At 37.6% G+C, this 17,500-nt stretch overlaps 2 protein-coding genes across 2 annotated transcripts in view; one reads left to right on the forward strand and one right to left on the reverse strand.

The window, feature by feature from the left end:
* The window catches only part of LOC132856827 (lysine-specific histone demethylase 2), an 18,290-nt gene extending 15,938 nt beyond the window's left edge, over positions 1–2,352 (reverse strand). The window contains exons 1-2 of the mRNA XM_060886638.1: positions 2,176–2,352; positions 820–1,004 (exon numbers count right to left, since the gene is read on the reverse strand). Of these exons, the coding sequence (XP_060742621.1) occupies positions 820–1,004; positions 2,176–2,191 (201 nt within the window). The 5' untranslated portion in view covers positions 2,192–2,352. The remainder of the gene's footprint in view (positions 1–819; positions 1,005–2,175) is intronic.
* Positions 2,353–3,087: 735 nt separating this feature from the next.
* LOC132856912 (cilia- and flagella-associated protein 69-like) overlaps positions 3,088–17,500 on the forward strand; it is a 16,707-nt gene continuing 2,294 nt past the window's right edge. The window contains exons 1-19 of the mRNA XM_060886786.1: positions 3,088–3,383; positions 5,412–5,468; positions 8,345–8,410; positions 8,749–8,858; positions 9,626–9,702; positions 10,032–10,130; positions 11,478–11,630; positions 11,767–11,944; positions 12,313–12,436; positions 12,527–12,575; positions 12,667–12,788; positions 12,871–13,105; positions 14,343–14,513; positions 14,851–14,966; positions 15,060–15,178; positions 15,417–15,498; positions 15,591–15,783; positions 16,484–16,621; positions 16,736–16,812. Of these exons, the coding sequence (XP_060742769.1) occupies positions 3,261–3,383; positions 5,412–5,468; positions 8,345–8,410; positions 8,749–8,858; positions 9,626–9,702; positions 10,032–10,130; positions 11,478–11,630; positions 11,767–11,944; positions 12,313–12,436; positions 12,527–12,575; positions 12,667–12,788; positions 12,871–13,105; positions 14,343–14,513; positions 14,851–14,966; positions 15,060–15,178; positions 15,417–15,498; positions 15,591–15,783; positions 16,484–16,621; positions 16,736–16,812 (2,289 nt within the window). The 5' untranslated portion in view covers positions 3,088–3,260. The remainder of the gene's footprint in view (positions 3,384–5,411; positions 5,469–8,344; positions 8,411–8,748; positions 8,859–9,625; positions 9,703–10,031; positions 10,131–11,477; positions 11,631–11,766; positions 11,945–12,312; positions 12,437–12,526; positions 12,576–12,666; positions 12,789–12,870; positions 13,106–14,342; positions 14,514–14,850; positions 14,967–15,059; positions 15,179–15,416; positions 15,499–15,590; positions 15,784–16,483; positions 16,622–16,735; positions 16,813–17,500) is intronic.

Here is a 17,500-nt window from a genome sequence, read left to right on the forward strand (position 1 = left end):
ACTGGATGGATGGATAGACAGACAGACGGACTGGATAGATGGACTGGATGGATGGATGGACAGACGGACTGGATGGATGGAATAAATGGACCGGATGGATGAATGGACAGACTGGATGGATGGATGGATGGATGGACAGACAGACTGGATGGATGGACTAAATGGACTGGATGGATGGATGGATGGACGGACGGACTGGATAGATGGACTGGATGGATGGACTAGATGGACTGGATGGATGGATAGATTGGATAGATTGGATGGATAGACTGGATGGATGGATAGACTGGATGGACTGATAGACTGGATGGACCAATCAATCAACAACTGAAGGCCCAAAATGGACAAAGATAAAAGGATGGACTGATCTGAAAATGAAGGCAGGGAAGCAGTGGTGAATGGCAAGCAGAAACGGGGAAGAAAAGGGTCATGGATAAATGGATGGATCACTGAACCCAGGATGGATGGATGAACGGATGGTCCAGTCATTCTTATAAAAAGAAAAAAGGAACGGAGGCAAGGATGGGTGGATGTGCAAGCAAATACATAGGAAAAAAAGGAAGTATGGCTAGATGAATGCCAGAACTCAAGAATCGATGAATAAATGCACGGATGATTAAATGCATGGATGAAAGGATGGATAAGATGAATAAATAACTAAAGGCCCAAAATAAATGGATGGTCGGACAGATGTGAAAGGAAAGAAAGGGGGAAGAGATAGATAGGTAAAAAGAAAGACAGCTGGAAGGAAGGCATGACAGATAACTGAATGTGAGACAGACAGATACACGTCTACATTGCTGAAGGTAAACATCCTACATTTGCCTGTGCTGAAGAAACACTGCTGCTTCTTTTGCCTCGGCCGCTCGGCGTCTGTCTGGACGGACGCATGGAGTGACTTTCCCCTACAGCCGACGTCGAACACGAGGTCTCCACACCTCCTGGAGCTGCTGCGGCTCTCTTCTTCCCCCGAGATCGGCCACAGGACGTCGTTCCCCCATAATCTGTTCAGAATAAATAAATAAATAAATAATCACTAACTGCACCGTTACACCAGCTGTGCTTCAGCATCACGGTGATTTCTGTCCTCTAACACATCTACTGAACCTGATCACTCAGTAATTCAGGAGTGATGAAGACTTGATCACCTCTTTAGAGCAGGGAAACGAGAGGAAATAAAAAATGAATGAGAGAAAGAGCCACATTTGGGTATCACTGAGTTCAACAGATGCAGCTTGCCAGCAGTCTGCAGCCTCCTGACTCAAAAAAACACATCAGCATACAACCATGTTAATGTTAATGTGTTAACAACATGCGCTGTTTAGTGGGATATTATTGAGCTTAAACATATGTGAAGGCAAAACAAGACAATAGCACCTTTCTCTCTCTCTCTCACACACACACACACACACACACACAAACAGACAGACACACACACACACTAACAGACACACACATGCTCACAAACACACTAACAGACACACACACTAACAGACCCCACACACACTAACAGACACACACACAGACAGACAAACACACACACCCACACACACAATAACAGACCACACACACAATAACAGACCACACACACAATAACAGACCACACACACAATAACAGACAGACACACACACACACAAACACACCCACATACTAACAGACACACAGGTGCGCACACACACACACACACAATAACAGACCACACACACAATAACAGACCACACACACAACAGACCACACACACAATAACAGACCACACACACAATAACAGACCACACACACACTAACAGACAGACACACACTAACAGACAGACACACACACACACACACACCCACATACTAACAGACACACAGGCGCACACACACACACACACACACAAACAGACCACACACACACACTAACAGACCACACACACTAACAGACCACACACACACTAACAGACCACACACACACTAACAGACCACACACACACTAACAGACCCTCACAGACACACACTCTCACAGACACACACACGCTCACAGACACACACATACAAACTCATTCATACACACACAGACACACTCACAGACAGACACAGACACAGACACACACACACACACACACACACACACACACACACACACACAGAGAGAGAGAGAGAGAGAGAGAGAGAGAGAGAGAGAGAGAGAGAGAGACCTGTGTCCGACAGCATAGCACCGAGCCGTGTTGTCCCTTTAAACAAACCACGCCGGCTTATTCTCACAAAACAAATGAAGATAAACACCAGAAGGCTTTTTGTTTATTATCCAAATCAAATAATTGCGTTTAAAACGGAAAGAAAACCCAGCTCGACCTTAAACCGTTTAACGTTTCTACAACTTCCGGTTTACTAAGCCAATAATACGTGTCAAAATAAATGTCCGGAGTGAGCATGTACTGTAATTAGAAAAAATTTACTTTTATATGAAATAAATGTTGCTACTACTGCTACTATTACTATTACTACTGCTTAAGATAATAATAATAATAATAATAATAATAATAATAATAATAATAAATCATTAACATAACAACAACAACAACAACATGATACTGAATAAGTGCTTTTGCTATTAAAACATTAATAGTAAATAAATACAAATATTAAATAAGACAATCGATTTCGTTAAAACTGTGTGCAATAAAAAATCAGTGATTGTTTTGTTGTATTATTATTATTATTATTATTATTATTATTATTATTATTATTATTATTGTTATTATTATTATAGGTAATTGTGTTATAAAATGCCCCCATGTTTCCCGTGATATAATAAAATGTAAATAAATAAACTTTATGTAACAAGTAGAAATTAAGATAATATTTTAGCTAAATAATAAAAAGATTATATAAAATAAGAAAATGTATGTAAAACCTGCTTATTAAAACCGTTTGAGAAGTCTAAATCAATAAAAAAATATAGACGAATTGTAAAAAACAATAATCTAATGTAAAAAAATTAAGTAAACTAATAATATCTATTAAATACTCGATGAACGCGGATTTCATGTTGAGCAAATTTGACCTCTCTTGCGCTCCGTAGAATTAGAGTTGTTGTTATGGTGACGGTTGCGCGTGCACTGTGTAAGGGTGGGTTTCTAAGTGCTGCTTATAAACACGTCTCACCTGCAGCTTTGTGAGCGCGTGAAGAGAAAGAAAACTAGATTTTTATAAAAGAAAGAAAGAGTTGACTTGTTAAGTGGTTTATTAGTGTCATTAATGTCGTTCTTGATGATTCGGGATGACTTCCACTGAGACGAGGAAGAAAACACTCAGATCGACAGGCACCAGGTCTCAGAGACTCACTCCTAAAGTCCACATTATTACAAAGGAATCTGCACAAAACAGCCCGGATTTAACTGAGGTGAGGAAAACACTTTATTCTCACTGGAATGAAAAAGAAAAGTGTCAATGGATTAAAATTTAAATGTTAATAAGATAAGACACGTGGACTGGACATTATAATATAATATAATATAATATAATATAATATAATATAATATAATATAATATAATATAATATAATATAATAATAACATGATATAATATAGTATAATATAATACAATATAATATAATATAATAATAACATGATATAATATAGTATAATATAATATAATATAATACAATATAATATAATAATAACATGATATAATATAGTATAATATAATACAATATAATATAATAATAACATGATATAATATAGTATAATATAATATAATATAATATAATAATAACATGATATAATATAGTATAATATAATATAATATAATATAATATAGTATAATATAATACAATATAATATAATATAATAATAACATGATATAATATAGTATAATATAATATAATATAATATAATATAATAATAACATGATATAATATAGTATAATATAATACAATATAATATAATATAATAATAACATGATATAATATAGTATAATATAATACAATATAATATAATATAATAATAACATGATATAATATAGTATAATATAATATAATACAATATAATATAATAATAACATGATATAATATAGTATAATATAATATAATACAATATAATATAATAATAACATGATATAATATAGTATAATATAATATAATACAATATAATATAATAATAACATGATAACACGAATCTAACATAACATAACACATAACATAACATAACATAATAATAATAATAATAATAATAATAATAATAGAATAGAATAGAATATCCACATTATAATAAAGTCTGAAAATAAAAAATAAAAAATAGAAAATAAAAATTAAAGGACAAAAAGGAAACATGGTGGTGGAACGGGGAAGTACAGAGTGAATCGGACGTGATGGAGGCCAAACAGAAAGCATACGATGAGTCCAGAATCAGAATCAGAATCATGTTTATTGCCAGGAACTGTAGGGTTTACATGTACAGGACTTTGTCTTGGTGTGTTGGTGCATAGTAATAGTTGAGAAGGAGCATAAATATAAGAAACACAAGTTATAAAATATAATGTGTATAAGCATAAAGATTTACAAAAAACAAGCAATTGGATGTAAAAAAAAAAAAAAGTAGCAACATGAATTGTACACAAATGCAACATGTGCAAAGTGGCCAGTGGAAATATACAATTAAAAATTTGTAAAAAAAAAAAAAAAAAAAGTACTCTACATCAGTGCAGGATATACAATAGTGAACCAGTGTGAGGATGGAAGGTGCATCTATATGTGATGTATGGGTTAGAGACTGTAGCAGTGAGGAAAAGACATGAGGCAGAGATGGTAGCAGATGGTAGCAGGTAGCAGAGGTGAGGATTTTGAGGTTGTCTTTAGGAGTGACGAGGATGGACAGGATTAGGTACGAGCACATCAGTGGGACAGCTCAGGTTGGCTGTTTTGGGGACAAGGACAGAGAGATTAGATTGTGATAGTTTGGACATGTACAGAGGAGGGAGATGGTTCCTCTAATGGGAAACGTTGAAAGCAGCAAAAGAATTTTTATAGTGTTTAAATGATTTTTGTTCTTGCTCGTGCAGCCAATAAAGCTTATAAAAGAAAGTGACATTTGTATAATAATAACACATGAACTGACATTAATAAATGTATAAATATAAATATCAGTGATCAGTGTCATGGCTTGGTTGAGAAGTGGGCGGAGCTTAAAGTCTCCTCCAGAGTTTCCATGTCATGAAAATAAGAAAACAAAAAACTCCACCTATTTTCTGTTGAGTTTTGACCATTATGTCGATACAATTATGTCGAATATACATTTGTGTTGAATGTACAGTTATGTTGAATATACAGTTATATGTCGAATTTATGTCGACAGATGCAAGTGAATCAAAAATCTGTAAAATAAGTTTAAATAAAACTCCCAATGCATTTTATTTATATTCTGTTGTTTTTCAGGCTAGGAGGCATCCTGACCTTCCCCGTGTAATAAACCTGCTTCAGGATCCTATATCAGTAAGTCAAATAATAATAATAATCTTTATTTTCTATAGCGCCTTTAAAAGAACATCTCAAAGCGCTTTACAAAAGCAAAATAAAAGCAACAAAATTACACACATAATATAAAGATTAAAATTAAAGCAACAAAAATAGACAATAAAATAAGCACTATGTAAAATTACCATTAGACAAATTAAAAGCTACCCTAAAAAAATAAGTTTTAAGTAGAGATTTAAAAGTGCCATGAGATGTTGCTTGCCTTATCTCAGTTGGTAGTGAATTCCACAGTTTTGGAGCTAGTGAAGAGAAGGCCCCGATCTCCCATCGATTTTAAACGAGTTAAAGGAACAGTTAAAAGACCAGTTTCAGAAGAACGAAGATTGCGAGATGGAATATAAGGAATTAAAAGATCAGCCAAATATTGAGGAGCTAACCCATGTAAGGCCTTGTAGGTAAGCATCAGAAAGTGTTGATCAGTCTCTCAGCAACAGAAAATGACAGAATTGGAAGCAATCTGGCAATATTTCGGAGATGGAAGAATGAAGTTTTAACCGTATTTTGGATATGTGGCTCAAACGTTAAATTGGCACCAAAAATTACCCCTCGATTCCTCAATTTTGTTTGAAACTCCACATTTAAACCATCAAGAGTTAGCTTGACTGACCCAGCTTTGCATAGTTGGTGGTGTGAGCCAACAAGCATAATTTCAGTCTTTTCACCGTTAAGACAAAGAAAATTTTCTTTCATCCATTCTTTCATCTTAGAAATACATACAGAAAGGAAATCAACAGGCACAGTTTCATTAGGTTTAAAATGAATATAGATCTGCGTATCATCTGCGTAAAAATGAAATTTTAGACCAAGTGATCTCAAAAGCTGGCCAAGAGGAAAAACATAAATATTAAAAAGCAGAGGGCCCAAGATTGATCCCTGAGGTACCCCGGATTGAACAACGTTAACCTCCGATCTAAATCCACCCATGGCAACAAACTGCTTCCGATCTTTGAAGTAGGACTTAAACCAATTTAAAACAGTATCAGAGACACCAAAAAAAGTTTCAAGACGAGAAATTAAAACTGAATGATCAACAGTGTCAAATGCGGAACTGAGATCAAGAAGGATCAAAACTGAAAGACAGCCAGAATCTGAGGCAGTTAACAAGTCATTTGTAACCCTGACCAGGGCGGTTTCTGTACTATGGAATTTACGAAAGCCTGATTGCAAAGGCTCCAGTCCTGATTGCAAAATAACCAGTCACATGTCTAAATGCTGTTTCATATCCCCACTTCCATCACTGATTATGTTATTCATTTCACTGGTGCACAAATGCAAATGTATTGGCACCTTTGAATTAGGTGCCAAATAGATCACACCTGCACTGAGACATTTTGAGCTTCATCATTTCATTAAATGAATTCTGGGAAACTTTGAACTGTTCCAGAGGTTCCTATTTTGCCCCTAATTGCAATTAATGTTATTTCAATCCTATTGTAATGTTCCTACGATAAATTAAGTCAATAAATCAGTTCAGCAAAGCATAAACCTGCCATTATTTCAAACTTAATTTTTTTTTTCACTGTGGATAGCGAACAGATTTTACTTTAAACCTGGATCCCAAAACACACAGAGTTTATTAGATAAAAATATGGATTTTTTTAGATGGGTGTAACACTGGCCTCACAGCTTAAGTATTCAAATTCAAATTTAAATTCAATTTATTTGTATAGCGCTTTTAACAATTCACATTGTCTCAAAGCAGCTTTACAGAAACACAGAAACAGAAGAGAGAGAGAAAAAAAAAAAATATAAATATATATATATATATATATATATATATATATATATATATATATATATATATATATATATATATATATATATATATATATGTATATAATAATTATAAGAAGGAGTATGTGTGTGTGCCCTGTGATGGGTTGGCACTCCGTCCAGGGTGTATCCTGCCTTGATGCCCGATGACGCCTGAGATAGGCACAGGCTCCCTGTGACCCGAGGTAGTTCGGATAAGCGGTAGAAGATGAATGAATGAATGAATGAATGAATGAATGAATGAATGAATGAATGAATTATAAGAAGAAAAAATAAGAATAAAAATAAATAAATGAATACATACATTTAAAGTTTAAAATTAATTAAAAAATATTAACTTAAAATGAATAACAGCAAGCTGGAGGCAACGGTGGCAAGAAAAAACTCCCTGAGATGATATGAGGAAGAAACATTGAGAGGAACCAGACTCAGAAGGGAACCTCATCCTCATTTGGGTGACACTGGACAATAAATAGTGTAAATGTACATAATGTCCTTTCTATAAGAGTTTATAGTAGTGCAACCGAGAGCTCCTGAGGAACTAATGAGTCAACACAAACTCTGAGTTCACCACAGACCCAACACTAAAGTATTCCCAGTCCAAGCTCATGTTATTGCCTGTATGCCATTCTCTCTGTGTCCTTTTCCTCCGGGTTCTCCAATGTCCTCTCATCCCCTAATAACAGACACGTACGAAGCAAAAGACGTTAAATTGGCCTTACGAGCAAATGTGAATGATGTAAATGTGCGTGATTGGTGTTTGGTGTTGGTGTGCGTGCAGTGGACCGGCCTCACATCCTGGCTCAGATATGATGTTCCCAGGATTGGCACTGGCTCCTACGAGACCTGAATAAAATGTTTAGTAAAGACAGAGGAATATATTGCACATTAACATTATTTTCGATGGCGCCAATAATTTTGTTATTACTAGAATGATTTAGGCAAAGTGAATGCTAGGCTTTTTTTTGGTGTGATATGTTCTCCAATTGAACCTGCCTTTTTGATGAGGTGCCACTAATTTTGCGATTAACAACAAATATTGTTTTTATTGTTTTTTTTAGTGCTCCCTGAAAGACCGACACATCTCCGCCTTGAAGCGAGTGACGAAGAGATGCCAAAATGGCTATGTATCCTCAATGGCTTATGAATTAGGAATATTACTAACATTAAAAAAAGGAAAACATCCCCAAGCATCTCACAAATCTTCTCAGGGTTTGTTTGCTCTGACGCTATCTGTTATCTGTGAAACACTTAGAGCACCCTAGAGGGACCTCCAGCTACCTCATCACGAATCCTCCTGAGCCCAATTACTGCCTCTTCACCTTTCTCAGCTTCTGGAACTAATTCACATTAAGCGATTGAGATTTTATCTTGCTCAGTCTTTCTATGTTAAACGTCCAGTCAAATTCAATCTCTCAATATTATCTATACATGCTCAATATTTTCCTTAATTTGCGTGACTCAGTTTCTCAGAGATCTCTTGGACATCTTTCAGATTTTAAACATCTGCGCAGAAAAATCCGAAGAACATCCCGATTATGCGTCTATGCTGCGTGACCTTGTATACATATGCAGGTCAGATGAATTACCTACGGATGTCTTAAGAGGCCATGCATTGTTATATTTTTTCTTTCTTGTTTCTGTACATAACAAAAGTTGTCTTCTCGTTATCTCGGCTTAATTATCTCGTGATCTCGACATGACAAAATTTGTCTTCTCGTTATCTCGGCTTAATTATCTCGTGATCTCGACATGACAAAAGTTGTCTTCTCGTTATCTCGGCTTAATTATCTCGTGATCTCGACATGACAAAAGTTGTCTTCTCGTTATCTCGGCTTAATTATCTCGTGATCTCGACATGACAAAAGTTGTCTTCTCGTTATCTCGGCTTAATTATCTCGTGATCTCGACATGACAAATGTTGTCTTCTCGTTATCTCGGCTTAATTATCTCGTGATCTCGACATGACAAATGTTGTCTTCTCGTTATCTCGACTTAATTTTCTCGTGATCTTGACATGACAAATGTTGTCTTCTCGTTATCTCGACTTAATTTTCTCGTGAATTCGGCATAAGAACGTGTTCTAGCAAAAGCGCAGTAACGCATAATGGACGATCGCATTCGCTTTTACTTTGGTCAGGGATTCAAATCAAGCTGAAACAGCTTTCTTATCTGTCAGTGATTGACAACGAGGAAACAACTTTTGTTATGTCAAGATCGCGAGAAAATTAAGTCGAAAAAAATGTAATAATGCATGGCCTGTTACTTCCGTAATTACCTCTATAATTCATGGCAATGTTTATCTTCAATACTAATCACTATCTTGCTGTTTTATAATGAAGGCTTCCCTTCTTAAAGGAGAAGGTGTCTGATGAGATGAACTACGCCAGAGTTGTGACGGACTCGCTCTCTCAGATGGGTACGTCAACATCCTGCCACAGCGAATGTACAGTATACATTGTTGGGAATGTACAGTATAATATAGACAAATATAACAAACAATCCATGCATCACCAACAAGCTATTCCCACCCTATTCTGGCTAACCAATTGGCATTAATACTGTTTCAAGCTCCGCCCCCAAAATATAAATCTTAGATACCGGAGTGCTGGTCAGTGGAGAAGACAATCGGTCTACAGTTATCATGGGGTCTTCTAATATAGTCTTGTTTTGTGGTATTTTAATCAGGCTGTGATTGATGAGAATCTGCTGTTGTTGTTGTTGTTTGTGGTTGTTTGTATTATGCAGGTTGTCTGATGCGGGTGTCAAATGCTGCAGTCCAAGAGCAAATCTGTGCTTCCATCATATCACTCTACAGCTCTGACAACGCAAAACACTATGGAAATGGTGAGTCTCTGTAACACAAAGTCATGAATTTATTCTCATTACAGCTTTTCACACTTGAAATACTTCCCCTGGGTGATTAGAAACTCTGGATAAACAGAATCCTGGGGTACGTGGTTTGACGTTTCACAGTGCTCGTTTCACGTTTCACATATTTTCACCATCAACAATCATGATTGGATAAATACGGCGTGTATAACGGCTTGTCTCACACTTCCACATCAATAAGAGAAAAAAACTGAAGGTTTACCTCCCTGTGCACAAACAGGTATCAGGTATCTTTCACAGCTTACTAATCTTTTTGCCATTTATTTAAGTTTGTAGTTTAGCTGATCAGGTGTTCGTTGATCCAACTTTTACTAGTTTTTCATTGTCACGTATTTCTTTCTCGTCATATTCAGCGTTTTGCTGATTAACGTTACCGAGCTGTTTTTGTTAAGTTTAGCTACGAGCTGGTTTTCATGTGATATGAGGCACACACTGTCCTGTCCACACACTCCTGTTGCTAACTTTCATTCTAATACAGCATCATTTCACACTGTACATGTTTGCCACTGCAATGTGTAGTTAACCCTGCAAAAGTGCTGCTAACTCTGTTCCAGAGCAGGGTTTCATAAGCCCCGGTGTAAAGCCACGCTTCTAAATTACACACGTCAAACGTTCCTCTACCCAGTGTGAAATGTTTAGAACAGTGGAATTAGGCTTTGGTTAAGCGCAGTGTAAAAAGCTCTAATGTAAATGAACAGCAGGGAATAACGTGTATGAATGTACAGTATGTGGCTCTGTAGGACGAGTAACTAAGGAAACCCATTTTACTACTTTACATCATACATATTTAATAATTATGTGACATATAAAGAACTTTGCACCATTCGTTGAAATGAACAGACATTTTTTAAATGACTCACATTTGGATTTAACCCTTGTATGTTGTTCGGGTCTGTGGGATCCATATTCATAAACATCAATAGTTTTGAAAAACTTTGCTTCCTTGTAAATTTGATGATTTTTTTCCACTCATAACTTGATTAAATTTGATTTTCTTTTTTTTATTACATTTTATTAAAAAACAACAAAAAACGAGTTGCACTTTAATTAAAAAATGTGATGTAAAAAAGGTAAAGGGCAAATATTAACCATATATGCTGTTTATATTGCTTGTAATTGAGATGAAGTAAACATCTGTAGAGTATTTTAACATCAAAATTTTGATTGTGTTGAATTAAAACCCCAAAAATGCAGCGGGTCCAACAGACCCACCAACACTGGCTGAGTAACAAAAATACGAACATCATAAAAGGGTTAAAGAAACAGAAACAGGTAGAGACCGTCTCTCATTTTGTGATTCAGGTGTGTGTGGCACGAGCCTGGTGTACAGACGTGAGCTGGTAGAGCGCAGCGGTCTGGCAGAAACTCTGCTCATGTCATTGGCTCTTCTGGAGAAGCAGCTGGCAGTCCAACTGCATGTCCTACAGGCACTCCAGATCCTCTCCAGATCTTCTGGTATTTAGCTTCAAATTTATTCTGCTTAGTTTGCAATCATGCATTTAGTTTGTGCGAGGCGAGTGTGTGTGTGTCTGTGCATGAGAGAGAGAGAGAGAGAGAGAGAGAGATTATCCAGCATTTTTCCTCTTTGTAGCAGTGAACTGTAGCTTGATCCTGAGAGCAGAAGGAGCCCAGAAGATCTGCTTCCACATGAACGAACCGGATCCATCTGGACAAATGCTTTTCCGCTCCACGGAGATCCTCTGGAACCTTTTAGACAACGGTTCCAGAGAGGAAGTCACCAAGCAGCTCAGCAACATGGACTGCATCATGTGCGTTTGGTTTTGTTTCTTAAAGCTTCCTCCACTGGGATATGTGTAGATGTCTGGGAAAATTTGTCATGTGTTTCTGTAAAATGTCTGCGATGCTCCTGCACCACAGTCTATGTCCACAATCAAATCTATACATTTAACTTTCATGCTTTTACTGTTGCCAGATACTGTTGGTATATCGATAAATGATGAATTAAAGCAATAGTGCGTTTTATATGTACAGCTAGAGTCAAGTCGAGTGTAAGTGGAATATTGGACCTGGTGTTTGAGATGATGTAGAGAATTTTCTCATTTCTCAATATAAGTGGATTGTTGAATATCAGATGAATATGGAATGACCTCTTGACTGAGTGTGTTTTAAACACCAGGGTCCTGAAAGAGGCTTTTTCGCATCATCTTCTCAACGGCCTCCGACATTACGACCAGCAGCTTCGCAACGACCTTCTGGTAATTACGACCTTGACTGCAGAAAACCCCAGCGCCCCGCTAATTGTAAGTACGGTGGCTCGACTTCATGTCCTGCAGAAAACTGTTATTATCCTCTTTGTATTATTGTTTTAAATCACACTCATCATTTTGCAGGAAAGCGGGTTTGCTAAGCAGCTCGTCCACTTTGCGACTGTTCCCGAGTGTAAGTTTTGAGAAATACCGTCTAATATATCGTCTTAAACAATGAGATGTTTGTCAAAAGTGTGAGCAGTTTGAGTTTTTGTGCCATGCAGTGAAGAGCCATAACCCGCTGATCCGAAATTTCAAGCTGACCTTCACTAACGAGGACTTTGAGATGAAGAAGCTGCTGCTGAACCTGATTGTTGTTCTGTCCAGAGATCTGGCAGCTGTACAGGTGAGGATTCAGTACTACAGGTGCTTAAAGGAGCAAATCAGCTTCTGAACTCCAGCATATAGGATGTGTATGTGTGTGTCAGCTGTTTAAAGAGTGTCGAGTGATGCTGGCGTTGATGCTGCTCGTTCGGCCCGGTTCGTCCGAGAGCAGACGCAGCGGGAAACCCCGGCGGAATTGGACAAGCGTCCAGCAGGAGGAGCTTCAGCTGCAGGCTTTGGCCTCTCTGGCCACGGTGGCGCCGCTCATGCAGGACGAGTACATGGCCTGTCAGGCTAACACCTGTCTGCTCGTGCTTCTGGACTGGTGCACACAACAAGGTACAGACACAGCCAAGGCAGATAATATCTACAACTCGGTCAATATCACACCCTGATCTGTATTTTAATTCTGTTCTCAACACAGCACGTCGATAGTCTCTGCGTATTCAACGATGATGCTTTTTCCCATTTCAAGGGAATACGTAGCATCATCTTAAGGGTCATTGTATCACATTATCAGCACATTTCCTGTTTGTTACGTGTCCTCGGACTGTTGAGCTTATTTATCTCTTTTCCCCAAAGACAAAAAATGTAATTTGCTCCTGTTTTGTTGTGTCTTTCTTCATCATTAAATGACTTTGTCATGTCCCACTCCACAGTGGTGAAGAGTTTAATAAGTATTTCTGATTTTTCCTACTACTAGGGCAATATATTCATAGAAAAGCTCCATAAGAAAACAAAAACCGGTTTGTTTTTTCCACACAAATGTTCAAAGTAAATGTCGATATCAAACCCGTTCCTGACTCTCTGAGATGCTCCAAGTGTTTGTTTATAAGCAGCTAAAATGTGAAGGTGTTTATCTTCAACCACTAAAATTCAGTGTAAGGTTATCAACAGAGGGAAAAACACACATCTCACACTGAGAGCCAACAAAGTCCTGACTCACTTTAGATCAGATCATACTCAAGGCCAGAAAATCATTTGTTTATGCTGATGGAAAATGTCCGAGAAGTCGATCTCTCTTCCACCAGTGTACTGTTCAAAAAGTTATTTACTTAAGAATTGAGTAAGTTGAGTAAGTAACTTAAGTTTCTCACTTAAGATGAGAAAATAATTTATGATGTCGGATAACAAAGGATTAAAAAAAAAAAATTGTGGGTGATATGACAAAAATATCATATCACGATACTTGAAAAAATGTCCAATGATACATGAAAACAGAAACCGCAATTTAATTAATAAATATTTCAAGATTATTTCATCCGATTTACATTTACAGAATTTAGCAGATGCCCTTATCCAGAGAGACTTACATTTTTATCTCATTTTTTTTACAACTTGAGCAATTGAGGGTTAACAGCCTTGCTCAGGGGCCCAGCAGTGACAGCTTGGTGGACGTAGGAATTGAACTCACAACCTTCCAATTGATCGCCCAACACCTTAACCACTAGGCTACCACATCCCACATGGAATAGTTGCACATAGCACATACCACATCATGGATTTGCTTGGATCAGAACAGTGACGGTACCTAAACTAGGCTTGGAGTAACTCGTGCTGTTTTCCTCTGTACCAGGAACCGACTCCGTCTTAGGCCAAAGTCAGGGCTTCCATTGCATCGGAGGTCGAAGTGGAAGGAAAGCTCAGATGCGCTACTGTCTGCGTCTGCTTCGCTGCATGGCCTCGCTTAGCAACAGCCTCATCAACCAGGACCTCTGTGACCAGGGAGCCATCAGTCAGCTCATTGGTGAACATACAGAGTTTATCTTGTGGCTCACACCTTATAGGTTCTACATGCAAAAATCTAGCATGTAAAAGTTCATTCAAGCTGAAATTCCAATATTTATTTTAGTAGAACTTAGTAGAAGAGTTCTTATTGAATACATGAAATAAACCAATAGCAAAAGGAAAGTTTGTAGATCAGGATACAAATCTTTTGACTGTAAGAATTGATAGATTTCATATTTGTACTTGGACGTTTTATGGTCTGCCAGTTAGCCATCAGCTCTTGGACGGTAACAAACGCAGCAAGTTCATGCAGATCATACTGATATTCTATATTGACTACGTTTTATGGTGCTCAGGGTTACTGAGGCTATTCCAGGAGAGGAACGAGGAAGAGGATGCCGTGTCTCTGGAGATCCAGACCGATCTGTTGGTCACTCTGTCCAGCCTCTGTGAAGGAGACGTGCACAGGAAGGTCAGACTGGTCATTGCAATACTCTCATGTTTGAATAAAAGCTGGACGGTAACTAAAACTTGTGTGTGTGTGTGTGTGTGTGTGTGTGAGCAGGATTTGTTTGGAGCAGAGGGCGTAGAGATGGTGGTCCGTTATCTGAAAACAGACCCGGTTCTGTTGAACAGCGGCCTGGGACACAACAGACTCGTTGTCTCCGCTGTGGACTGTGTGTGGTGAGTCACGTCCACACCATCCACACCTCAGAAATCTCTCTAACTAATATTATTAGTGTTCTAACAAACCTGACACACTTGACAACCTAAATTGTTACAGAAAGACAGACTGGCATAGAAATATATAGAAATAACATCAGAATGATGAGCGTCAGAATTATTCTGTAGTATAAGTTTGTATAACTTTGCATATAGCGATCACGGGAATGTTTTTTCCCACCAATGTGAAATCATGCAGGTCTTGCGTTGTCGGTTGTTACACCACAGAGGATTTGTTTTTGGAGAAGGAAGGAGCATTTCTCTTACTTGACTTCATCCAGGTAAGTAACATGTGAATACAATAAGCTCAGATTTCCAGACCAATCAGCAAAAAAAAAACCAATGAATCATTCGTCATTCGCTTTATTGTCAGTCGAGTCCCAAGAGCATGAATAGCGTATGGCTGGCGACGCTGCTTGAGCTGTGCGACAACCCCAAAACTCTGCCTCACATCGAGGCCTGGAGGGGCAAGAAAGGGCTCACTGCTCAGGCCATGCTGCTGCAGCTTTGGAGGAAGGAAGAGGCGGAGATCGGAGTCAAGAGAGACCAGCATGGCCGAATCGCTGGTATGTACAATACACCTGTTTTCGGCTCAAATTTTTAAGGGGCTCTCTGTTAGGTAAAAACAAACGTCATTTTTACTTACTTTTTTTTTTTAAATTTTTTAAGCTGTAGAGAAACGTTGTGTATATACATTAGGGATGTAACCGAACACGAAGGCATTATTTATATTTTTATATATTTAATTCACTTTTTATTCGTATAACATTTCTAACAATGCCACAGAGCAACTTTACAGAAATCCAGTGATATATAATTAGACTTTACTCATCATTAAATTCAGCCTAGATTTCATTTATATTGAGACAATTTTGTATAGTCTAAAAATCTAGGTAATATTTGCCTTTATAAATATACATCTCAGGTCATATTTAGGTTTTTTGCACTTATTAGAGGTGGCACAGTTTTCACAACACGTGCCGTTGAAAGATAAATGGAATTTTAACCATCATCTTTGTACACCGCGAGGGTAACTTGCACATTACCGCTGTGTTTGGAAGTTTTATGATCAGGGGTTTTCGCCGACAACGCTGTACATCTTCAGAAAAAAATGTGCAGCCACAAGTCCATGACAGCACACAGATGCTGGACACATGCCCCTCAGTTTGATTCACTAGTCTAAACTCAATTCAAAGCCTTACAATATCATTAATCTGCTCAGTTCTTTCAGTGTCAAAATATCACTGTTTCTTCTTTAATCTGTAGATGAGACGAAGCCTCTTCTCACCGTGCATCAGGAACAGGAGCCGCTGGAGTCCGTACCTGAAAACACACCAAGCCGTGCTGTTATGGATATCTCGGAAAACTTGCGTGCCAAAATCTATGCTTTGTTCTGCAGACTAGGTGAGAGAGAGAGTGGGAGAGAGTGGGAGAGAGTGGGAGAGAGGGAGAGAGAGAGAGAGAGAGAGAGAACAAAGAGAAAGAACAAATGCTAATGAGAAATGATTGTGTTTGCAGGGTTTGAGGATCCGCCAGGTCTGACTACTGAAGACTCCATCACCTTGAGCATAGTGAGCAGTTACCTGGACTTTAAGGTTAGCAAAGAGCATGTGTCACTAATCTGAGAAGAAATCTCCCACTGGAAATACTATAATACAATAAATTACGTTTCGCTAATTCTGAAATGACACCGCTTTAAGATTAAAGATATAAACACAACTGGTTTAATCAATCAATTTGATTCAGAGGATTCAAAAAAGAGACACGTGTGTGTATATATATATATATATATATATATATATATATATATATATATATATATATATATATATATATATATATGTGTGGTTTTCCATTTTTAACGGTTGCTTGCTTATTTTTGTACTGGAGCTACAGATTTCGGCTAATGTAGCTAACAAGTAAGAGAAGCGTATAGCCTTTAGTTTAGCATGGTGGCAACTACAAAGCTAAAATCATATTCTTGTTTCAAACCATCGCTAATTAGCTAGGATGTCAGTCGTAGTACCAACTTAAAGCTGTAGATTTAGACTCGATTAGGAGGCGTGGTCTAAAGTGTGTAGGCGGGGTTTTAGGTTGTAAGTGATTCAGCTCATAATATTGTTCAAAGTTCTGTTATTTATTGAAGGTTTACATAGCAGTTTATTCACAAATGAACCAAACCAAACTACGTCCTTTAGATGTTAGCACAAGGCTAAACTGACAGCTCTGAGCAAACCTCACACAACCAACAAGACTCGTCGAATCAATAAACGTAAAATAAAG

Source organism: Tachysurus vachellii, chromosome 14 (assembly GCF_030014155.1).
Source record: "Tachysurus vachellii isolate PV-2020 chromosome 14, HZAU_Pvac_v1, whole genome shotgun sequence".
NCBI lineage: Eukaryota > Metazoa > Chordata > Actinopteri > Siluriformes > Bagridae > Tachysurus > Tachysurus vachellii.